General features: G+C 57.8%; 7 protein-coding genes across 7 annotated transcripts; 4 read left to right on the top strand and 3 right to left on the bottom strand.

The window, feature by feature from the left end:
• Window positions 1-1,691: 1,691 nt before the first annotated feature.
• Window positions 1,692-6,817, top strand: THITE_2142635 (uncharacterized protein; the record flags this gene model as incomplete). Its single annotated transcript, XM_003651121.1, has 14 exons — window positions 1,692-1,829; window positions 2,025-2,391; window positions 2,473-2,699; window positions 2,763-3,042; window positions 3,101-3,334; window positions 3,406-4,079; window positions 4,148-4,310; window positions 4,406-4,654; window positions 4,720-4,918; window positions 4,979-5,050; window positions 5,135-5,250; window positions 5,304-5,488; window positions 5,551-5,987; window positions 6,070-6,817. 14 exons carry the CDS (start codon window positions 1,692-1,694, stop codon window positions 6,815-6,817), a joined length of 4,089 nt encoding a protein of 1,362 aa, XP_003651169.1.
• Window positions 6,818-6,927: 110 nt separating this feature from the next.
• Window positions 6,928-10,422, bottom strand: THITE_2111169 (glycoside hydrolase family 3 protein). Its single transcript, XM_003651120.1, has 2 exons — window positions 8,628-10,422; window positions 6,928-8,552 (listed from the first exon to the last, which is right to left on the bottom strand). Exons 1-2 carry the CDS (start codon window positions 10,250-10,252, stop codon window positions 7,295-7,297), a joined length of 2,883 nt encoding a protein of 960 aa, XP_003651168.1. The 5' UTR covers window positions 10,253-10,422; the 3' UTR covers window positions 6,928-7,294.
• A 2,046-nt stretch (window positions 10,423-12,468) lies between these two features.
• Window positions 12,469-14,798, top strand: THITE_2049108 (uncharacterized protein; the record flags this gene model as incomplete). Its single annotated transcript, XM_003651119.1, has 5 exons — window positions 12,469-12,571; window positions 12,628-13,059; window positions 13,122-13,400; window positions 13,459-14,411; window positions 14,487-14,798. 5 exons carry the CDS (start codon window positions 12,469-12,471, stop codon window positions 14,796-14,798), a joined length of 2,079 nt encoding a protein of 692 aa, XP_003651167.1.
• THITE_2111165 (uncharacterized protein) lies at window positions 14,758-16,056 on the bottom strand. The gene is made up of 2 exons (XM_003651118.1): window positions 15,390-16,056; window positions 14,758-15,330 (listed from the first exon to the last, which is right to left on the bottom strand). Exons 1-2 carry the CDS (start codon window positions 15,823-15,825, stop codon window positions 15,092-15,094), a joined length of 675 nt encoding a protein of 224 aa, XP_003651166.1. The 5' UTR covers window positions 15,826-16,056; the 3' UTR covers window positions 14,758-15,091.
• Window positions 16,057-16,864: 808 nt separating this feature from the next.
• On the top strand, window positions 16,865-18,328 carry THITE_2111163 (uncharacterized protein). The gene has a single exon (XM_003651117.1). The coding sequence runs from the start codon at window positions 17,216-17,218 to the stop codon at window positions 18,062-18,064; it is 849 nt and encodes a 282-aa protein (XP_003651165.1). The 5' UTR covers window positions 16,865-17,215; the 3' UTR covers window positions 18,065-18,328.
• A 476-nt stretch (window positions 18,329-18,804) lies between these two features.
• THITE_2153730 (uncharacterized protein) lies at window positions 18,805-21,392 on the top strand (the record flags this gene model as incomplete). The annotated part of the gene is made up of 4 exons (XM_003651116.1): window positions 18,805-18,846; window positions 18,923-18,963; window positions 19,149-20,874; window positions 20,946-21,392. 4 exons carry the CDS (start codon window positions 18,805-18,807, stop codon window positions 21,261-21,263), a joined length of 2,127 nt encoding a protein of 708 aa, XP_003651164.1. The 3' UTR covers window positions 21,264-21,392.
• THITE_2111162 (uncharacterized protein) lies at window positions 21,324-23,110 on the bottom strand. The gene has a single exon (XM_003651115.1). The coding sequence runs from the start codon at window positions 23,067-23,069 to the stop codon at window positions 21,384-21,386; it is 1,686 nt and encodes a 561-aa protein (XP_003651163.1). The 5' UTR covers window positions 23,070-23,110; the 3' UTR covers window positions 21,324-21,383.
• Between the last annotated feature and the right edge of the window lie 708 nt (window positions 23,111-23,818).

Here is a 23,818-nt window from a genome sequence, read left to right as displayed (position 1 = left end):
TAACCTACTGTTCGCAAGGATTTCCTATATTCTGGTTTTTCGTAGTTCAGTTGTTCAACTCGCACGTATTCAGGCGCTCTGTTGAACAACTGGGGGGTGTGTCACGTCAGGGGTAAGGGGCTCAGAGCTTGGCACAGCGCACTGGCCATGGCTTCCCCACTCCTGGATATATATATACCACGCTCTGTTCAGTCTTTAGCTCTCCTTTGTACTGGAACAACGCACTCTCTCTTTGCATTCCGATGCTCTACTACGATCCTACCGTTGCATCCACACCTCGCAGCTCGCTGTAGCGTGTCAAACGGTCAACCACAAGTACCTTCCTCAGCTGGCCTTGGGAACAGGGAATTCCACCATGGGTTGTATTCAGTAGCCAGGTACCTGATCAATGGCGTAATCTTCGCTCTGGATTTGGAAATTGGTCAAGGCCCAGGAACACGAGTCACGGTGCAGCCGCATCTGCAGACGACCTGAAGAAGGCATCCCCTCTTTAGGAAGGTGTGTAGGCCACCCCGCGCCGGTCAGCTTTTCCTTCGTATTTTCTGTATGGAAGCTCCTACCAAATGAATCCGCTCACCGCCTCCAATGCCAAGCCTGTAAGCCTTGGTAAAGTAATAACACTCTGCACTGGCGATCCCCGTGGAATCTATCTCCTGAACTTCTCCTGAATCTCACGATCCCCGAGATCCAACTACTCGAATAGAAAAGAATGAAGCTATTCAATGCCCTTAACAGTACTGCAGATATATTTGTCAAGGATATTGAGGGGGGGGGAGAGGGGGGCGCGAGAGGCGAAGGGAGGATATAAGATCGAAGCTCCGAACAAGATTAGAGCTATAAGCTAGGCCGTTCAAAGTCTCGGGTTCAATGCTAGTAAGCGCTTCGACCTACTTATTCTTAAGCTAGAGGATTACCTAGGTAGCTCAAGAGTAAGCGCTTAAGCCTACGTAGAAAATATTTGCTGAAGAGGTTCAAGGTGGTTCTATTGAGGAGGATGATGATGATGAGAAAGACGTAGATTGAGGGGACGGAATGGGGGGACGAAGGATCTGTATGTCGATGTAAATACCGGCTAATTCTGCCGGCCGTACTGAAGGCGGTAAGCGGGTTCTTTTGGTAGGAGCTTCCGTACTGCATACTCCCATTGAACGTGCACTGCCCCTGGAGGCGGGCGGTCCAGAGCCGGACCGGCCTTTGTTATCACGGACCGCTCGTGTATTCCTATGCGGCATGAATTTGACGGCGGTCCTTCCCGTCCTTACAACCGAGCTAATCCCGAAGCCTTGGGCTCTCCATTGGTCCAGCTACGGAGTACTGTCTGCGGCTCGTGTTGTTGTTGGCGCTTAACATCCGGTGTGGGGGCCACACATTGGCCCCCACGAGATGCCTGTGGCATGGATGGACGCGCTGAGCTGGATAGAGACATCCAACAGAGGAGCCTCCCTCGTACAGTCCCCTTTCTGCGACTTGTGGCATCCAGCGGACGCCAATGATGAATGGCGCATGACTTTGGTTCATTCTTCCTGTGTTTGCTTCGCTCTTCCTTCAACCGCCGGACACGCTTGCTCCCGTGCGTCTATTATGTAGGTAACTGGAACAAGTTCCCAGAGTCTCGCCTCCAGATGGAGTTCCAGCGCTGAGCTTTGCCATCTTGCGACCCGAGGCCAACAATACCAGCCTACCCGTCAACAATGGTACACCAGAAGACGATCCATCTGCTCTTCGCGACCAATGCCGGCATCTTTCTGCTCTACCTCCCCCTCCGATTATGGGAGCTGCACAACTCTCGCCACAGATATCTCCTGGGCTCGCAGGCCTGGCTTCAGTTGGTAAGTTAGCACCCGCCTGAACATCCGTGTGTGCGGTGCTTATGGAACAACGCACACCAGGCCGTCGGCGCCGCGCTCTGCCTTAGCTGGTTCCGCGATCTGCTCTCACCGCAGCCCGAGCCATTTTTTCTCTTGTCCGTCGCAACATCTCTGGCTGCGGCGCTGGGCTTGAACCTGCTTCTGTATCTGGAGCAGCGTCGGGGCTGCAGGCCCTCCGACCCCGCCACGGTGTACCTCCTCGCATCGGTGCTATGCGACTCGGTTGCTCTGACGGCGCCATCTGCAGCCTGGCGCCCCCGGCCAGCGCGGTGCTTGCTGCATGCTGCGCTGCTGTTCCTAGAGTGCTTCACTCCGCGCGCCAAACCACACGGTGTGCCGTGGAGTGGGCAGTCCCCAGAAGACAACAGTGGCATATTGGACAAGCTCTTCTTCGCTTGGATAATCCCCATTTTGCTGCGCGGCTACAAGAGCCTGCTCCTCAGCCAAGACTTGCCACCCCTCAGCGCCGAGTTGAGCGCGAAACTCGCCAGAGAGGCCATGCTTGAGTCATGGAACCGGCGAGGTCAGTACGAGATTGAACCTATTCACTATTCCGCGTCTTAGCTATGATTGCGTAATCAGTGCTGACTGTTGTGTTCCCAAGCGAGACCTGAGACAAGGATGGCATTGCCCCTAACTTTGTTGAGATCCATTCGACGGCTCTTTGTTGCTCCCGTGATGCCTCGGCTCTTCTTGATACTTTTCCGGTATTCTCAACCGGCTCTGATCCGAAAATCCATTCAATTTGTCTCTGAGACGTCACTTGCGGGTTCGGAGATGCGTGGCTATTGGCTTGTTTGTTCTGCGGTGACAATCTATCTCGGCCTTGCTGTGAGCTGTCAACTCCCTTGTCCTGGCTGCTTTTCCGTCATGGCGACTAACTGCTTCTGGAAGGTTTCGACTGCAGCATACCAGCACCGGTTGAATAAGCTCAAGGTGGTGGCGAAAAGTGCGCTTGTGGGTATCATTCACGACAAGGCGATCTCTTTGCCCAGCACGGCACATGATAACTACGAAGTGCTTACGCTTATGAGCACTGATGCCGAGGGACTTGGTGGAGTGCCCGAAATGTTCTATGAAACGTGGGCCCAAACCATGGAGGTGGCCATTGGCATTGTCCTGTTGTCCCGCCAGGTCGGCTGGATTTGGCCTCTTCCTCTAATACTCATATTCCGTAAGTTTAGCACCACGCGGAAGCTTGCTTCTTACTGACGATGCCGTCCCTCCCGTAGTGTGCTCCCGCGTGAGCCGGTACGTGGCCAAGCACTTGCAGCCTGGCCAGAAAGCATGGAACACGGCAACCGAACACCGCGTAGCAGCAACAAGTTCGATGCTCAGCTCCATCAAAGCCATCAAAATGTTAGGACTGCAGCGTTGCATGGCCAACTGCACACGCCTACTAAGGGAACAGGAACTGAAAACGGCATCAAAGGTTAGGTGGATCATGGTGTATTACAACGCAAGCGGTTCGTCTCAGTCTGGCCTCAACCCTGAATCAGCATTAGAATCTGAGCTAACTCAAGGGTATTTCTGATAGCCAATGCACTAGGCATATTCTCGCCCGCAATCACCCTCATGCTCTTCGCCGTCGCTGCCGCTCGGCGTGGGCGCGCGTTGAACGCCGAGACGGCGTTTACCACCATGGCCATTCTGAGCATGGTGACCCATCCTGCCAACATGGTCATGACCATTGTTCCGCGAGCAGTTGCCGCATTCGCCGGTTTTGAGAGGATCCAAGCTTATCTGCTCAGGCCACCGTTGCTCGACGAGCGGCGAATCCTACCGGGAGTGGCGGGAAGGGCTGGCTTGGCCATCAACATCCGGGATGTCTCACTCGGCGAGCGCCAGCCCGTACTCCGAGATGTGAGCATCAGAGTGGAGTACGGGTCGTTGGTCATCGTCTCGGGCCCGGTCGGGTCAGGCAAGTCAACACTCCTGCGAGCGATCCTGGGCGAGATTCGTCCCACCCAAGGTTCCATCCAACTGGCATCCCGACAAGTGGCGTACTGTGCCCAAAAGCCGTGGCTCCCCAATGGCAGCATCAAACAGGCTATCCGTGGAATGGCCGATGGACAAGGTGATGCCCGATGGTATCAGCGGGTCATTGAAGCCTGCTGTCTCAGTCACGACCTCGACTTGCTTCCCGAGGGCGATGAGACACAGATCGGAAGTGGCGGCCTCAACCTGTCCGGTGGGCAGAGGCAGAGAGTAGTGAGTCAAGTCCTGGCCTGCCCAAGACCCATGGAAGGTGACTGGTCCATTGACGCCCTTTCCGATAGGCACTGGCGCGCGCACTGTTCGCCAGGTGCGATATTGCACTGTTGGATGACGCGTTTAGTGCGCTTGACGGAGAAACCGAGACAACAATTTTTCGAAACTTGTTTGGGCCGACAGGACTTTTCCGTGAGCTCAACACAGCTGTAGTCTTGGTCACGAATTCCAGTAAATCTACCTCTACCCCTTCCATCCGACAATCAAGCCGTTTAGCACCAAATTCCGTACCTTAGTTGGCTAACTTGAGAATGTGACATACTTAGCGCAATTCTTTCCGGCTGCCGATCTTAACATAATTCTCGATGGTGGCGGCATCAAAGCCCAAGGCAGCTGGGAAGCTATCAAGCACCAGGCCTCTTCCTCGATATCCAAGTTCAGTCTGCAACGTCCAACTGACGATGTCGTCTCTCCCGCCTCGCCGCCGACCTTTGCAAAGCTGAATGCTCAGCTTCAGATCAAGCAGGAAGCGCAGGCTGATCTTGCTAGGAGGACGGGGGATATGGGACTCTACCGTAGGTGCCCTGCAGATGAGTGAGCTCGACGGGGTAGCCTTGAGCGCTGACTTTGCATTGACTAGGCTACTACTTCCGTTTTGTTGGCCTGTTCAACCTTGCTCTCCTCAGCGTCTGTACCCTGTCTTACTCGGTTTTTATCACCTTTCCGCAGCACTGGCTCAAGCTGTGGACTGAATCGAGCGGTCAGAGCCAAGTCTTTTATGTCTGCGGTTTCTTGTTCTTGTCGCTGGTTTCGTGGACTTCGACCAACGGAACAATGTGGTAAGGCTGGTGACAAGCTGAAGCAGCATACACGGTTCTTAACCAAGCATTTCTCTCTAGGTCAACGGTAATCCGTATTGCGCCTCACTCAGGGCTGAGGATACATCACCACCTCCTCAACATTGTTGTGAAGTACGGACTCGATGCATTTCGTTTGTTGGGCACTTGAGGTTCTTTGCCGTTGTGCGCAACTAGCTGATGGTCAATCTGTATCAGTGCCCCTCTATCATTCTTTTCCGAGAATGACAACGGCTCCATCCTCAACAGGTTCACTCAAGACATACAGCTCATCGACAAGCAGATTCCTTCTGCGCTCGCCAATCTAGGAAACCGTAAGTCACAGACACCTCTCACCGGTTATGGTATGGTCTAACAGGGGGTGCAGAAATTTTCAAATTGCTGATGCAAGTCATTTTGCTGTGTATGGCACAACATCGGCTTGCCTTATCTCTCCCCCCCTGTGCAGGACTGGTCTACTTCATCCAACAAGTCTATTTGAGGACATCACGACAGCTTCGCTTTCTGGAATTAGAGTCTCATGCAGCAGTATTCTCGAGCTTTCTCGAATCTGTGAGTACGATTGGTACCTCCCTAGAGTCTCTTCGTGCTTGCTTACTTGTTACCGGACATAGGTCGAAGGTCTGGAAACCATACGAGCCTTCGGTTGGCTCGGCGAAGCCACCGATTTGGCCGCCACGCGACTCGAAGATTCACAGCGTCCTGAGTTCCTTCTCATGTGTCTCCAACGATGGCTGAATCTCGTCCTGGACATCATCGCTGCAGCAGTGGCGATAGGCATGATTGCAATAGCTGTCACCTTCCGGGGTCAAATCAGCGGCGGACAGGTTGGAGTGGCGCTCAACATTATGCTTGTGGCAAATACGACCTTGCTGCGGCTGGTCGAATCGTGGACAAATCTGGAGGTGTGTCTAGGTGCGGTTGCCCGCTTGCGAGCGCTTGAAACGGTCACTCCGTCCGAATCAGACAAGAATGCTACCACCTTCGCGGCCCCGAGGGGGTGGCCGACTCATGGACGAGTTGAGTTTAGAGCCGTCACTGCAGCCTATCAGTGAGTGCCTTGTTCCAGTTTGAAGCGGGCTCGACCGATGTCGATGAAAGGCCAAAAGCTGACCCAGGCACATTGACAACAGTGACGAAGCCGTTGCTTTGCGGCACCTGAGCTTGACAATCAACGGAGGCCAGAAAATCGTGATTTGCGGTAGAACTGGCAGTGGCAAGAGTTCGCTCCTCCTGGCACTCCTCAGGATGCTAGAGCTGCAAGCAGGTTGCATTAGACTAGACGGCATCGACATCAGCACCATCCCCCTGGAGTTCCTGCGGCAGCGGTGTTTCGTGACCGTGTCGCAGGACGGATTCCTGGTCTCGAACGCATCAATCCGCTTCAACCTTGACCCAGAAGGCTGGCTTGGCGACGATCAAATCATTACTAACATCTTGAAGAGGGTTGGCCTGTGGTCACACTTCTCCCTTGCGGGGCAGAACCTTAAGGAGCGCGGGGGTGATGGACACGCAATCCTAGACCAGAAGTTGTCGGCCTTTCCAGCGTTCTCAGCCGGCCAAGCCCAGATCTTCACTCTTTGTCGGGGCATCATCAAGGCTGAGGCTCTGCGAGCCCACGGCGCGCGGCCTGTCGTGCTTCTCGACGAGGTCACGTCGGCGCTGGATACTAGCACTGAATTGGCCGTCCACAGGATCGTCGACAGCGAGTTTTCTGCAAAGGGGCACACAGTCATCACGATTTCACACCGTCTGGGGCAGCTATCTCAGTTTTCCGGTCCAAGGAGGGATGCTGTTTTTACGATGAGAGATGGCAGGTTGGCCGGTGCCCTGAGTACTTTGGAAGGGACGGTCGACGGGGAGGGTGCGGGAGGAGAATAGTCAACGTTGCAGGTGGTTCAAGGACAAGGCCGGAAACGGGCGGAAGCGGGCTGACGCCCAACTGGTGATTCGGAACCACACCTCACACAATGTTGGTAAATTCAGTCGAGGTGGCCTGGCCCCCATGTTTCCATGGTGCTCAATCATGATGCTTTAATGAACGTCCTCGCACTAACCCTGATCAATCTTAACCCTAGCTAGGGCACATCATGCAAGTCAACTAACGACTCTAACTCTTCCCCGTTTCCTCCTGTCCCGATCACCCTAGCGTCGGTAGCGTCTGTCCAGCTGTCCGACGCGGTGCGACTGGCGGCACAAAAATATTAGATTCCTTGAAACTAAGAAAGGTCTAACCTTACGCAAAAAAACAAGCAAACGCCCAAGACATGGGGGGATGCAGATGCCCAACTCCAACTCCCGACCGCAGAAGCATAGAGGGTAACCCGAGACCACAGACAGACCAAGAAATGGCTAGAATCACCACTTGCCATCCAGCACCAAATCCCGCGAGCTCTGCCCGACCCTGAACGTATATTGGCCCTCGGTGACCATGACCCAATTCTGCTCCATGACGTCCCAGTAGCTGAGATCGCGCCTCGTGAGGCCGAAGTGCACCGTCTTGATCTCGCCGGGGTTGAGATACACCTTGTCGAAGCCCCGAAGCACCCTGACCGGGAAGTCGACGCCTTCCTTGGCGGGATACTCCAGATACAGCTGCGGGACCACCGCACCCGCGACCGGCCCGTCGTTCTTCACGTCCACGGCAACGTCGACGTAGATGGCCCACAGATCAGGGTTGCCGCCTTCGTCGCCGCCGGCGCCGCTCGGCGGTTGCACCGTGTCGTACCCGTCGGGGTACGGATACGCTCCCGTCTCGATCTCATCCTCCGGCGAGAGATAGGGGTAGATATACTTGTCGAGTTTGCGGAACCCGGCCGGGAGGAGCGCTTCGTCTTTGGAGGGGATGGTGGTTGGATAGCTGGGTGGTTCCGCCGCAGGACTCGGGCGAGGGGCAGGCAGCGCCGATTTGTTCTTCCGGGGTGTGACTCGCAAATTGCTCAAGGTGAATGTGGTGTAGCTGAGCCCAAACCCAAACTCGAAGCGGGGCTCGATGCTGTGCTTGTCGAAGTAGCGGTAGTCAATGTAGAGCCCCTCAGAGAAGGTCTGCTGGGGAACGACACCGTTGGGCGTGTAGAGCACCTGCCCGCCGGGACCATAATCGGCCAGCGACTTGCCAATGGTGTACGGGAGGTGGCCTGATGGGTTGCTGTCGCCGAAAAGGACATCGGCGAGTGCGTTTCCGGACTCCTGACCGGGGAGGTTGGCCAGGAGCACTGCCTTGATGTTGGGCAGCTCGACCCACCGTTCCATCAACACGGGGCCGACGGCATGGATGACAACAATGACATCCGCGTTTCCACCACCGCACTTGGATGCCACGTCAACAATCAGATCGTCGCCGCCGCTCTGCAGGGCCAAATTCGGGCGATCGCCGCTCACATCGTCCCACTTGACGAACCCTTCGCCCGAATCGGCGTTAGCGAACACGATGCACAGATCCAGGTCGTCGACGGTGGCCTTGTCGTTGCTGGCAATCAAGGGCTTGTTGGTCAAGAACTCGTGCAGCTCGACCTTGGAGCTGTCGAACTGCTTGCGCAGAGCCTCGATGGGGGAGACAAGGTAGGGGAACTCGACGGCGCCCGAGCCCCAACCGGAGCCGAGCGTGCCTTGATTACTGTGATGGTTCGTTAGTCATTTGGGGAAGCTTTTCCACCCAACAAAGACAACGGAAATTCAGGAGAAGACGAACCAGGCGCGGTCTTTGCAGTAGTTGGGGCCGTGCCCGGGTCCCGCATCCTCCCCAAACACGCCGACTTTGAACTTTCCATCATGTCGCTTCCCGGTAGACTGCTCGACGACCCTCCGTCTGGCCTCTAGCTTGGACTCGTCGAGTCCCTGGCGGCTGATGGGCAGCAGCCCCTCGTTCTTGAGCAGCACCGTGCCCTGGGCAGCCACCTCGCGGGCAATGATGGAGTGGTTGGCCTGCACATCTACAAACTCGTTGACCACGACCTCGTCCTGCGGGCTCGGGCTCCCAGGCGCCAGGACACCCAGGCGATCATCTGTCCACGAGGAGAAGTTGGGAGGCTGACGCGGGAACTTGGTCTCGTCATCCTGGCCGAGCTGATACCACGCCGCCACGATGCGTGTTACCATGTCGTTCAGCCGGTCCACGGGCACGCTGCCGTTCAGGACAGCCTTGGTCAGCTGCGGGCCCCACAACGACTCGCCATTGGCCCATCTCAGCCCGTCACCCGGCATGGTCATGTCCAGGCCGGCAAGCGCCGTCGACACGCCGGACCGCTGAGCCAGCCAATCGCTCATGACGAAGCCCTGGAAGCCGAGCTCGTCCTTGAGGATGCCGTTGAGCAGCTTGCTGTTGCCGCAGGCGTAGGAGTTGTTCACCATGTTGTACGAGCACATGACGGAGGCCACGCCGGCCTTCACGGCGTCGGCGAACGGCCAGGCGTACAACTCGTGCAGCGTGCGGTCGTCGATGTTGGCGCTGATGGCGTGCGGCAGGCCCCATTCCCACGGCTGCCGGAAGTGCTCCTGCTCGTTGGCGATGAAGTGCTTGATGGTGGCCATGACGCCCTCGCTCTGGATGCCCCGGATGGTCTCGGCGCCCGCCACGCCTTGGAGGTAGGGATCCGCTCCAAAACCCTCCCAGTTGCGGCCGCCAGCGGGCATGCGGCCGAGCGGCCCGACACAAGGGCCCAGGAGCACGTTGATGCCCTTCCCGCGCGCCTCAATGGCGTGCGCCTTGCCACGGGCAAACATCAGCTGCCGGTTCCACGTGGCGCCGACAGTGATGCCCGCTGGGAACGCCGTGATGTTATCGGCGAACCGAATGCCCAATGGGCCGTCCTGTAGTTGCAACTGCGGGAAGCCGACGTGGACGGCGGGCCCATTCGTGCCGACGGCCAGCCCCATTTGCCATCCCGTGCCAGTCGTGACGTTGACCTTTTCTGCCAGAGTCATCTTGCCGACCAACTTGGCCGCCTTTTCGTAGCTGGCCGCCCAGCTCTGGGCAATACCGCCCTTGGGGGTAGGATACCACGGTGGTGACTGGCCGTAGGGGGGCTCTTCCTGGTATTTCTTGAACACAAACGCGCCGCCGGCGCTGAGGAAGATGAACACGGCGATGACAACAGCCAAGGTGCCGATACAACAACGGCTGCGGCGGCCCAGGCAGCGTATGATCCACCATTGTTTCCGGGGGGTCGGCGCGGAGAATGAGCGGGGCTGGTCGGCGGGTTCACGGTCGAGGTAGTCAGTCGCTTCGAGGTCCGAGTCTGATTCGTGGCCGTCGCTGTCCGGCGGCCGTCCTTCGGTGTCCTGAAGGAGCCCCTTCTTTGTCTCGTCGCGAGCCATGGTGGCCGCATGCGGGTTAAAATCTCCCTGCTGCGCTCGCTGCCGGAATGTAGCCCATCATCCACCGTAAAGGGGACAGGTTCACGGCGCGGCCGAGGTTTGTCGTGACGGGATGCGTTAATCAGGCTCGCGGGAGTCGGAACATTGGGCGGTGCACTCGGAGCCCCCGCCGATCAGCGGAAGCAATAATGGTCCGGATTCATGGTTCACTCTCCCTGGCATCTTGGCAGGCGGCCCGGGTGCGTCGCTGCGTTCCGATTGGGCGGCTGTCCCGGCCAATGCTAGTGGAAAAGGTCCCAACTCCTGAGGACATGCTGAGGTCGTCGTTAAAGAGGTCCCGCCAAGACTAATTTCGGATTTTGCCGTGTACAAGTAATTACAAATCGCCAAGGGGTGAGCAGGCCGCGACGACTTCGAGCAACATCAACAACAATCGTAAAGACTCGTCGCAACAACTCTACGAAAACTTAACCAAATCGAAAAAAAAGAAAACGAGGATAACCCGCACCCTAACCATAACCCGTATCCTAACCTTAACCCAAACCCTAACCAGCGGGGGGCTGACGCCGTCCCCCGTACCCCTAGCGAACTAACCCTTAGCGATAGAGCAAACGCCTTGGCGATGGTGGCTACGTAATAACGTTGTAAAAATATAGCCGACAATTGGCCGAAATTAGTCTTGGCGGGACCTCTTTAACGTCTACCCATGCTGATGGGAAGTGTCGTCCTCAATCTGTGGTGTACCTTGGTTGGTAGTCAGGCCATGCACTGATGAATCGAATTGACTCCATACCTACCTGATGCTCACTGAAGACCTTGTCGTCGGCAGTGCGTCTGGTCGTGTTGCCGCGTGCCCCTGCTGCCTGAAGCACGTCGAAGAACCCCCACACGAACTTACTGCGGCACACATCATGAACGAACTTTCAGAAGCGGGGCGCATTAGGGAGCCACATCCGGCCAACACGGGCTGACAATAGTGTTGTGTAAATTGCAGTTGTTGAGCAACCGAAGACGCCTTCTTTGACTGGGAGCGGTTCAAAAGACCTTGGATGAGCGACAGCGTCCCACAGGACGTTTTCTCCGAGGCAATCCAGACAAGACAGCGTTTACATCAGGGAAATTCGCAACTTGCACGGAGAAGTTATTCCGTATTTCGATTTCGCTAGCAGTAACTCAGTTAGTGCACATTGTGGATTTAGCGTCCATTGGCTCATGCCTTAACGCATCCACCTTGAGATCCCCACTTGTTATCTCTCTTTTCCTCTTCCTTATCTGGGATCCGAGTGTGGACGACTGCTTGACGTTTTGAAACCACGAATAAAAAGGGAAGAGGCTAACTTCAGGTAGTTACACGGTAACCACAGTAATTCTCACGCCCAGTTGGGATTCTCTTATCTCGCCTCCCGTTTGGTCAAGATCAAGGCTTTGCTTCGCCAATTCCATCCAGTAACCATTCGGGACGGGACTTGAGGCGGCGATGTGATATCTCCCTTCTTCGCACTAGGAGCGCCACTGACTGCGAGATATGTCTCACTGCGGGCCGAGCTGAATACGGAACACTGCGCGGCGGAGTGCTCCTGATTGTCCGGAACAGGACCGCCGCCCAAACCGATGACCGATCGATTTTCCTTATCTCTGTCTGACTTGCCTGCCCCGGCTTTCCTCCCGGTCGCTTGGCGCCGGCAGTCGCCGCACTCCACCCGCATGCATCCCCAGCACGCGCGCCGCCCGGTCGGGCTGATAATCGCATGGCAGAACCCCGATTCTCGCCCCGAACCCCTGTGGAGATTGTTCATACAGGATTGGTTGGAGCGACCGATAACCACGAATTCTTTGAACGTGGGGGAACCGACGACGGGCCCCTGTCTTCCCCAAGCTCTGCATGGAGGTGGCTTGTTCGCACACCAGAACGCTGGTTCTGTCCACAGAGACAGGATGCCGGGACAACCTCCGCAGCACCCGCGGTTTTGCCCGCTGTTCGACAGCCCGGAGATAAGGGGAGGCCGGGATGTAGTGTAACCTACGTGCATCTGAGATAACGTTCATAAACCGGCCAACGGCCGGAAGCGCGCAGCATCTTGACGCCCGTGGTAAACATAAATACCAACTACATCTGCTTCCGTCCTGTCGGGTTCATCTCTCTATTCCTCGAACCGTCAAGGGACTTCTACCCGACCTCCTGTGCTGGTACACCGTGCTTGGCTGTCTCGCCCAGGATGTCTCATTCCGCTTCCAGCCAGGAGCACATCGCAAGCGCGGCCCTCGGCCAGGGCGTCGGCTACGGCATCGTGCTGGGTCTCGGAGGCGCCTTTGCACTAGGTGAGGTCGGGGATCCGGCGTGCTCGACAGCGGGACGCCTGCTGATGCCAGGGCAGGCATGATACTCGTTACCTCCATCCTGCGCCGGTACAACCGGGAGCTCCAGACGTCCGAAATGTTCAACACGGCCGGCCGCACCGTCAAATCGGGCCTGGTCGCATCTGCAGTCGTCTCGTCATGGACCTGGGCAGCCACGCTGCTCCAGAGCACCGGCGTTTGCTACCGCTACGGCGTCTCGGGCCCCTTCTGGTACGCTTCGGGCGCGACCGTCCAGATTCTGCTCTTTGCCACGCTGGCCATCGAGCTCAAGAGACGGGCCCCCAACGCCCACACGTACCTCGAGATCATCAAGGCGAGATACGGCACCTTCGCCCATATGGTCTTCCTGGTCTTTGGCCTGGCCACGAACATCCTCGTATCTCTCATGCTGATCGTCGGTGGTTCCGCCACTGTCAATGCCCTGACCGGCATGCACACGATCGCTGCGAGTAAGCAGGCATTCGCTCCTCTCCCGCACGGACTGGAATTGGCAGGGCTTACCGCGCCGCAGTTTACCTCCTCCCCATCGGTGTCATCGCATACACACTCGTCGGCGGCCTAAAGGCGACCATCTTGACCGACTGGATACACACCTTCATTCTGCTGATTATCATCATCGTCTTTGCCCTGACCGCCTATGCCTCACACGACGTCTTGGGCTCCCCGAGCGCAGTTTACGATTTGCTAGTGCAGGCAGCTGCCAGGCACCCTGTCGACGGTAACAAGGATGGCAGCTATCTTACTATGCGGTCTCGCGAGGGCGCCATCTTCTTCGTCATCAACATTGTTGGTGAGTGTTCGGTCTTTTGGAACAATCGGCCGGGGGGTGAAAGGCTGACGGAAAACAGGTAATTTTGGCACCGTCTTCCTTGACAACGGCTACTACAACAAGGCCATCGCCTCCTCTCCGGTCCACGCGCTCCCCGGATACATTCTCGGCGGCCTGTGCTGGTTCGCCATCCCCTGGCTTACCGCCACCACCATGGGCCTGACTGCCCTGTCCCTGGAAAATACCCCTTGGTTTCCGACATATCCCGACCGCATGAGTGATGCCGAGGTGAGTGCCGGCCTGGTTCTGCCGTACGCGGCCGTCGCACTCCTCGGGAAAGGCGGCGCCGTCGCCACTCTGCTCATCGTCTTCATGGCCGTCACCAGCGCAACCTCGAGCCAGCTGATCGCCGTCAGCACCATCTGCACCTACGATCTGTACCGCACCTACTTCAACCCCACAGCCAGCGGCAGGCGCCTCATCTACATGAGCCACGTGGTTGTGGTTGGCTACGGCATCTTCATTGCCACCTTCTCAGTCGGCCTCTGGTACGCAGGCATCTCGATGGGGTATCTGTATCTGATGATGGGCGTCATCATCTCCTCAGCGGTGCTCCCTGCGGCGCTCGCCTTGATCTGGGCCGGCCAGAACAAGTGGGCGGCGTCGCTCTCGCCGATCCTCGGCCTTGCCTGCGCCCTCATAGCCTGGCTCGTCACCGCCAAGAAGGAGTGCGGTGATCTGGGCGTGGCCTGCACAGGCTCCAACAACCCCATGCTGGCGGGCAACGTGGCCGCCCTCCTCTCTCCTCTCGTGCTGATTCCTATCTTCACCGCCATATTTGGCATCGACAAGTACGACTGGAAATCCATGATGGATATCCGGAAAGGTGACGACCATGATCTCGCCGATGCTGCGGGCCTCGACATCGAGGAGATCCCCGGCGGCCATAGCGAGACACGCGTCGAGTTCGAGGAGGAACAGAAGAAGCTCCAGCGTGCGGGGAAAATCAGCAAAAGCACAACAGTGGTTATGGTGGGTGCCTGCTTCGAGTATTGCTCTGCCATCCGTAACTGAGAACTCCGCCCGCTGACGAAGGGAAATCCATAGACGCTGGCGTTTCTGGTCCTATGGCCAATGCCCATGTACGGCTCCGGCTACATCTTCAGCAAGCCGTTCTTCACCGGCTGGGTCTCCGTGGGCATCATTTGGATCTTCTGCTCGTTTATTGGCGTTGGCCTGTTCCCGGTTTTTGAGGGCCGCCGCACGCTTGTTCGGACAGTCAAGAGCATTTACCTCGATCTCGCCGGCAAGTCGCACCCCAAAACGATCCATGCGCGGGTCGCCGATGAGCAGAAGTCACCCGGCGACGCCACTCCAACGGAGAAGAGTGACCCAAAAGAGTCGGTTGGGGCCGCATAGGGAGATCTTCTGGCAGGGAATGAGGACATGTGTTAGGTTTTCTGGCAGGGAATGAGCACATGTGTTGCTTTGCTTTGGTTTCTGCTGGCTTCATGTTCGCCGGCGAGACATCGATATCTTTGCTCGAATTACTCGACAGAGCTGGCCCTTGGCGGAAAGTTCAGTTGAGTAGCTGACTTGGTTGAATAAGTTCGTGATACCCGTTTGGCAGGAGCGCCACAGCCATACACGTTACTTCTCACATGGGACGACAGTAGACAGAGGCCATTTGTTCATGTGTTGCACTCCAGAGGTTATGGACTCGCTGCGCTCTGGTGCTTCCACAACATCGAGAAGTGTTTAGTGCCGAACAGGTCGAACGGCTCCCCGACCTGCTGGAACCCGAGCGAACGGTAGAGGCCCTCGCCCTCAGGGGTAGCATGTAGAAACGCATCCAAGCCTGCCTTGGCAGCCAAATCCAACCCGTGGAGGACAAGCATCCTGCCGATGCCCCGCCGCTGGTGGGCGGGATCGACCGCGACGGACAAGAGGTCTGGCGCCCACGTAAATGGTCAGCTTTGCTCCATGGGCGGAGGGTCGCAGACCACTTACAATACATGTTGCTGTGTCCTTCCGGCCCGAGCACCCTCTTCGTCTCGGCCTCAAGCGTTACGTACAGCTCGAGCAGCTTGGCCTCATTGAGACTACCAGGGCTTGGGACTCTGTCGTCTTCCCAGTGACCTTTGGATGCGTGCGCCGACGCTGCCGCAGGAGCATCCCATTGCGCGTATCCTACCACCGTCCCCTCCGCGTTACCGTCTTCGGGGATCTCAACGACAACAAAGGTAGGGCTGCCGTTTCTCATTCGTCTCAAAGTTCTGGCAGCTCTCCATTTCGATTCGTCGAGAGCGGGATCACCGGTTTCGGACTTGGAGTACAAGTGGGGAGGAAAGAGGGCGTTCGAAGTCGAACCGAGGAAGGCCTCCCGAGAGATGCAGCCGATCCTAAAACAGTCGGCTTCGGTTGCTGGACGGAGCTTGAGAGGCATCGGGGTTCGATGGGGTGCTAAGCTGGTGGTTGAAGTCGGGTGCAAGCTTGGTGTTTTTCATGAAAGCCTTCAGCTGAGACAGAAGCAAAGGGTCGTCGAAGAGAGAAGGATCGCGGTGCGATGAAGACAGAAGAATAGAACAACTTGTATCCCGGTCGGCCCGGTCAATGACTCAGGCCGATTCTGTTGTGGTGAGCACTTGGTAGCTGCCACGTACTAGTAAGATTTGGTGGTTACGGGTGGGACTCCATACCTCTAGCTTGAAGGGGAAGGTCAGAGGGAAGCGTGAAACTACTGGGCCAGGAAACCCCGGATTGCTCGGATTGCTGCAACGAAGTTGCATTCACCATCGTGTTGCTCTGCCTGAATGGCCTGCGATTGGCGAAAGCTTTGCGAGCAGAGAGGGGAGAGTTCACGCAGCCTTGCAAAGGCTCGGAAGGTTTAAATAGGAAAGGTTGCCCCTTTTGCCCTTAGCTGATTGCCAGCTCTCTCCAGTTAACACACCGCGAGGAATGAGTGGCCTCCAGCTAACTACGGTCCATAATGCAGTACATAAACGCTGAGGGACTCCGAAGACGAATCGAGGAAATCGCGAGCTTCCCGACTCTTATACACACTGCGCCAGTGACGCAACGGCAAAGCGTACCTGGACATGCGATGTCGGATGACTTCAACTCCCAGGTCAGAGGCGTAGGCCCCTCGAATTCAGGCATGGACTCCATGAAACATGGGTTTCTCCTCATAACATCCACGGAGTGTAAAGTGTTGAGATCAGCATGACATTGAATTGGAGGTTTCTCTGTTGTTGCCGGTGTACCATTCAATATAGAATGGATGGATGTTCCCCAGGAGCCGGGCGACAAATGCTTCACCAAGGTTTCCGAATTCTCGGGCCGAACAGGTATGCACACCCTCAGCGTTTTGGGAACGACCAACTACTCCGAGCTCGGACTTTCGGGGATACATCGGAATCTTGGACGAGGGCGAGGCCAGGCCGCCACGATGGGGGCAACGGGGAGTGTAGGAGCGATGAAGGAGCCTGGAGCTCACGAGCTCCGAACTGGGGGTTCTCAGAGGCCCATTTCTCCTGCGTATACTCCATATCGGCCCACCCCAGGCATCGTCGGGGAGGTATGTATGCGCATTGACAAAGAGAAAAGAAACGAGGTTTAAGGAGTTACCCTAACCCTTAGCGTGCCAGTTCAAGCAAATGTGGATGTGGACACATATCGAGTCCTGACGGCCCCGATTCAAAATTGGGGTTGGTTTTGGCCTGTGACGCATCGCATCTCTGGGTCAGCGCAAATCAAAGGACAGCAAACGCATCCCCCTCCAAGCGGCCGGCCAGTCGGGTTGCCTCAGCGTTGCCAGCCGCAGCAGCATTTCAACAATGGCTAACGACCACATCCTGACGCTGTCGTGCCCGGACAAGCCGGGCATCGTACACGCCGTGACGGGCATCTTCGCCCGCGAGGGGCACAACATCCTGGACCTGCAGCAGTTCTCGGACCCGACGAGCGAAAAGTTCTTCATGAGGGTGCACTTCGGCCCGACGCCGACCGAGTCGACCGAGCATCTGCGCGCGCCCTTCGACGCGCTGGCGGCCGAGTACGCCATGGCCTACGACATCCGTCCCGTCACCCAGAAGCCGCGGGTGCTCATCATGGTGTCCAAGATCGGCCACTGCCTGAACGACCTGCTGTTCCGCGCCAAGACGGGCCAGCTGCCCATCGACATCCCCCTGATCGTGTCCAACCACCCGGACTTCGCCCCGCTGGCCGCCAGCTACGGCATCGAGTTCCACCACCTGCCCGTCTCGCGCGAGACCAAGGCCGCCCAGGAGGCCCGCGTGCTCGACCTGGTCAGGCAGCACGAGATCGAGCTGGTCGTGCTGGCCCGCTACATGCAGGTGCTCAGCCCGACCTTCTGCGAGGCCATGTCCGGCCGCATCATCAACATCCACCACAGCTTCCTGCCGTCCTTCAAGGGCGCCAAGCCCTACCACCAGGCCTACGAGCGCGGCGTCAAGATCATCGGCGCCACCGCCCACTTCGTCACGGCCGACCTGGACGAGGGCCCCATCATCGAGCAGCGCGTCGCCCGCGTCAACCACAGCATGAGCCCCAAGGAGCTGGTCGACGAGGGGTCCAACATCGAGAGCCAGGTGCTCGCGGCGGCTGTCAAGTGGTATGCGGAGCGCCGCGTTTTTCTGAATGGGTCTAAGACTGTCGTCTTTTGAAGATGTCAGGGGGGAAATGGGGAGCATGATGTAGGTAGGCAGGTACCTAGGTAGGTATGGTATGGCATGTACATATCCACATGGGCCACGTCCCAAGAAGTTAAGCCATTGAGGAGACATTCGACATTAGGGCTGGATAAGGTAGTCTCCAAGGAATGGCACTCGGTCCTCCGATGGGCGTACGCAGCCCGTGATAAATCGCAGAACCGTGTTTTGATTGCCGACCCTTGACCCGCCACGCTAGTTGCGTGCGGACCGCAGTAGCCCTTAGTTTCGCAGACGCCCGCGTGCCGCAAGATCGGGCCGTCTCGGTCGCTCGGAGGGACCTGCATGGATGGGCTTTGGGCCAGGTATTGGAATTCCAAGGATAGGCCCGTTGAGACATTGGGGGGGGGGCGTTCGCCTGCAACCTACCCCCTAGGTGACGGATCGTCAGGCCCCAAGGGCCCAAAATCGTTGGCAATGGCGAAGCCCTCCACTTCCACCTGCTTGCACACTTGAACGCGTCAGACGGGAGGCCTAGGCAACAGGCGTCCTTTGCGGGTTCGGCGCATAATTGCTCCGCTACATGTTTTGGAATGGAAGAGGGCGACCTCTCCTGCGTTGGGCCGTGGACAAAAACGTCCGTTTATCGTAATGGAGGTGCATCTTATCGGATTCATGAAACTAGCAGGATCATGATCACGAAAGAAATCTGACGGCTGGAGGTCGCTCTCCGGCGAACGGGCTGTGGGTCCTGTATGTCGGGTGCCAATGACATCAGGAGGGCGGCGGCCGCTAACGTTCTGTACAATGGTTACCGCCTCGAAATGATGACCCCTCCATAAGTTAGGTCGCATTGCGTGAGGGGCAACCTAGGCACAAATCGCTCCCCCTACCACACCCAACTTGCGAACGGTGTAAAACGACCCATTGACCCGATCCCGACTCGCAGATGCATCGGACCATGCAATAACCTCAACCTTGCATTGTGCGCTGCTCGCCCGCTGTCGTCGAAATTGCCCGTCGAGTTTCCTCCGAGGTGCACGGCAACAGCCCGAGCGAGCGCCGCAATGACGAAGCCGTCCGAGATAACTGGCGCCAGGCCGCCCCGACCCCGCCGCTCTCGTGCTTCCGGGTCCTTCCACGCCGGTGAGCCATTTCCCCTCCCGTCGCCCTCGTACGGCGAGACCATAGGAAGCAGCAGCCGCAGTCGAAGAGATGCCGCCACAGACCCCCGCCGCCCCCTCCGCCCCCTCCGCCGACAATCGACCGCGAAATACCACACCTTCCCCACCCCGCCCCCCGCCGGCCCCCCCAAGCGCCGGCGGTCCGGCCGAGAACCGGGCGCATGGTACAGCCGACTTTTCCGCCCGGCCGAAGACGCTTCGGAGGTTGAGGATGACCAAGGCAACCTCGCGGACGGGTCGCGTGACGCGCGGTCGATCGGCGTACATGCGGGGCGGAGACGACGACGACGGAAAAGCCTGATAGCCGCGGCCGACGAAGACAGAGCTAGCGCAGAAGCAACCCCGCTGCCGTGGGCGCAGCTGGGCCTTCTGGCTCTGCTGTCTCTGGCCGAACAGACGGCGCTCAACTCGATCGGGCCGTACCTGCCCGCCATGGTGGCCTCCTTCGACGAGATCCCCGACGGCCAGGAAGGCCTGTACGTGGGCCTGCTGGCTTCGGCATTTGCTCTCGCGCAGCTGGCCACGAACCTCCTGTGGGGGTATGTGTCCGATCGCGTGGGCCGCAAGCCGGTTATACTGCTGGGCACATCGCTGCTGATGTTGTGCTTCATGTGCTTCGGCTTCTGCACCACCTACGCGCAGCTGCTCGTGGTGCACGTTGCTATGGGTCTGCTGAACGGCAATGCCGCCGTCGTGCCGACCTGTCTGGGCGAGGTGACAGACCGCACGAATCAGAGCAGTGCCTTCACCTGGTTGCCTGCTGTTTACAGCCTCGGCAGCATCACAGGGCCGGCCCTGGGCGGGTTGCTGGTCGGCATCGCGGGCGACGGCGCGAGGTATCCGTTCTTGGCTCCCAACATGCTCGCCGCCGCACTTTTGCTCTCCAGTGTCGTCGTGCTGGCTGTCTGGTTTGAAGAGACTCTTGACCATCTCGACGGTGCAGCGGCGAGCACGGGCTCGGGCTGGGCCAAGTTGGTCCGTAGCTGGTGCTCGGCGCGCTGGCGCGAACTTCGCCCGGGTCCACGAGGGAAAGGGAGGTCGCCGTCAGCGGGCCAACAAAACAGTCCGGACATGTCGGATGACGACTGGAGCGACGAACCCGGGCTCTCGGATGCGTCCGAAGGTGGGCAGCGGGATCTCCTGGGACCGCGAGGCACGGTTGAGGAGGAGGATGAGGACGAGTACAGCAAGAAGGATGAGGAGGAACCGAAGTCGGCGTTCCGCGAATTGAATAACCGCAACACACTTGCTATCCTCGGCACTTACCTTGTGTTCCAGCTCGCCAACATCTCCTTCAACTCGTTGTATCCCATCTTCGCATCCTCGCCGCCTCCCGCAGGCCGTGACCTCGACCCTGGCACCATCGGGGTCAGTCTTTCTCTTGCCGGTTTGGTCACCATCCTGTTTCAACTTTTCATTTTCCAGAGCGCTAAGGCACACATGGGGAACCTCGGTACCTACCAGTACTCACTTCTCGGGATGGCCGTCAGCATGGCCCTTATGCCGTGGATTGGCTACCTGGACGGTCGACCCTACCTTGGGTTGGGGACCAGCAAGGCTTGGCTGTACAGTGAGCTGGGCGGTATTCTTGTGCTCAAAAACATATGCGCTGTTGGCGGTCTGAGTAGTGTTATGCTTCTGGTGAGTTCCGATAGACTTCGTTGTTGGTCGGCTTGCGCACAACCATGTTGCTAACAGGCTTTTTCTTTTAGATTACCAACTCCGCCCCTTCCCACGAGACCCTGGGGACACTGAATGGCGTTGCCCAAACGCTCTCGGCTGCCGGCCGGAGTGTAGGCCCGTTTCTGTCCGGCGGCCTGTTCACCTTGTCGACACCATTGAGGCCCAAGGGTGAGGCACTTGCCTGGGGACTGTTTGCCGGCATCACCCTGGCCGGATGGGTGGCATCCTTGGCGATTCGTGGGAAGGACCTTGAAAGCGCCGACGGGGCGCCGGGGGGAGAAGATGCTGATGATGGCGATACATCGGGTGATGAGGAACTGGGCATTCACAAGACGAACGTTCGATGACCAGTGCCCGGCTTGCTCACACAAGTCAAGGCTAGGTAGCTTAGCGGACCATCATGAAAACCTCATCGTACATCCCGTGCGTGAGACAAAATAGATTCCCGACATGCATGCGATGTTGGATTATCCCCGACGATTGCTCCGACAAAAACAGGATGACATGATAGGCACATCGGCTGCCGCCAGCGCAAGATCCAGCTGTGGTCGGATCATCCGGGCCTCGTTTTGGCGGCCCAACCGTGTCAAACACTCGTGAAGGCCGTGAAGGGCCCATACATTGTTCCGGTGTTGCTGCGCCCTGGGTAGCGTATCGTCAAAGCCAAGGTCAGCAGTGTAGATGTCTAACGCCTCCTCGACGCGACCCTGTTCAAGAAGGAGGGCTCCGTAGGCATGGCGCGTGGGCTGCATCCATCCCCATGGCTCATCATAAGGCAGCGAGTCGTCGAGTTTGATGGCTCGGCGGAGGTGCTGGAAACCCAGTTCCGTGTCGCCGCGACGGTACTCGATCTCCCCGTCTAGCATGGCCGCGGCGATCGCGAGGATGTCCCGACACGTATTGTTGAAGACTGTGCGGGAGGGCGGCACATTCTTGGCGGCCTCTTGGAAGAGCTGGCGGGCATTGTCGGCATCTTGTATCCGCGACATATTGGCGAGCGCCACGGCTTTGGCGTAGTGAATCATGGCCGTCGTTACGCAGTAGAGTTCGCGGTCAGCAGGGAGCTCGAGTTGTGTGATGTCTTGCCATCGGCCAAAGCGCACCAAGACGTGCACTCGCATGGACAGAAAGCCCTCAAGCCAATCGGCCATCGGAGGAGACTGGATGCGAAGCAGGGCTTCTGGCAGCGTCTGCTCGAGCTGGGTCGCCGTCTCGAGCGCCACTGCCGACTGCCCCGCAAACATGGCGGCGTAAATGCGAAAGTGGTAGTCGTGGCAGCGGTACAGGCTGTAGAAGTTGATGGCACCATCGCGGCTAACAAACTTGGTGTCGGCCTTGATGGCTGCTGCGTTGGATGCGACCGCTTGCCTGTAGTCCCCGCACAGCACGTCGATGTGTGTGGGCATGTGATTGAGATGCCCGGCGTCCGGGACCAGCCCGCGCAGTCTGTCGGCAGCCTGCAGCGCTTGTTCCGGGTTGCGAGACATCTCCATCAAGTGAATGTAAAGGTGCAACAGGCCCGGATGGTGCGGGTGCTCAGACAAGGCGCGTTCCAGAGCTGCTTTGGCATCCAGAGTTCGCGCCTTCTCGGCCGGCTTCCCCGATCGGATATCCCAGAGCTGCCACGGAGTAAGGTTCATCAGCGCATCGACGTATACGGCAGTAACATTTGGGTCGGCCGGATGCCGTCGATAGACCTGTTCCATGGCACCGGCGAATGTGTGATTCGCGGCGTACCCCTGCGATGGAGTGAGGTGCTCCTGCGGATAGCGATGCTGGAGGGCGTCGATGAGTGCGCGCTCCACTGCTGACGCAGCATGGGCTTTGGAAAGAGCCTTCACCATCGCAACTCTGGCCTGAAGAACATTTCGGGCAAGCTCGAGCGGGTCGAAGACTCCCCAGGGCTTGTTGTAGTTGGGACCAAGCGCGTAGGCGATGCCCCAGTATGCCATGGCACATTCTGGGTCCGCAGCCACCGCGCGCTGGAAGCAGCTGACGGCTTCCTCGTGGTTGAAACCGAAGGTCCACACCAGCCCGCGATTGAACCACGTCTGCGCCTCGTTGCTCGCGGTGACGGGCATGTGGAAATCCCCGAGGTCGTAGTAGTCGTCCCCTGCAAGCCCTGGCTCGTCCAGTATCCGCGATGGACCCATTCTGACTGGGGGTTCCAGAAGCGGCTTGGGTGTTGCTGAAGGAATGAATCGTTAGGTGCGCCTGTTCGTCACTGTCCAGTCGCTAATTAATTGACCCTAGAGTACGGCGCTCCAAACGCATCACTGTCTATAAACGTGACACTCGTTTGCAACTAACTCCAACTAAACAAACAAACCTGGCCCACTTTCAAAATCGCTCTTCGCTATATGCAATAAAACATTGCCTACCCTGCCTATCGCTCCCGCTTACCTACCTATGGCTTGTACGTACCTTGCAGCACCTACAGTTACGTACCACTACGGCACCCACAGTTACGTACCCTGCGGCACCTACAGTTACGTACCCTACGGCACCCACAGGGCAGTTGCGCACCCTGCGGCACCCATAGTTACGTACCGTGGCACCCACAGTTGTGTACCTGAGGTACTCTGCGGCACCCACAGTTGCGTACCCTACGGCACCCACAGGGCAGTTGCGCACCCTGCGGCACCCACAGTTACGTACCGTGGCACCCACAGTTGCATACCCTGCCTACGGCAGCCACAGTTGTGCATCCTGCCTACGGCAGCTACAGTTGTGCATCTTGCCTGTAGCAGCTACAGTTGTGCACCCTACCTGCGGCAGCTACACTTGTGCACCCTGCCTGTGGCTTATATACGCCCTGCCTATAGCTCCTAGAGGTATTGCAAGGTATAAGGTAGCTCAAATATCTTTAATTGCATAGAGGGAGGGGCGATTATATAGAGCG

The sequence above is a fragment of the Thermothielavioides terrestris genome, chromosome 2, assembly GCF_000226115.1.
Source record: "Thermothielavioides terrestris NRRL 8126 chromosome 2, complete sequence".
NCBI classification, from domain to species: domain Eukaryota; kingdom Fungi; phylum Ascomycota; class Sordariomycetes; order Sordariales; family Chaetomiaceae; genus Thermothielavioides; species Thermothielavioides terrestris.
The sequence above is the reverse complement of the archived record's forward strand: the minus strand, read 5'-3'. Positions and strand labels throughout refer to the sequence as shown.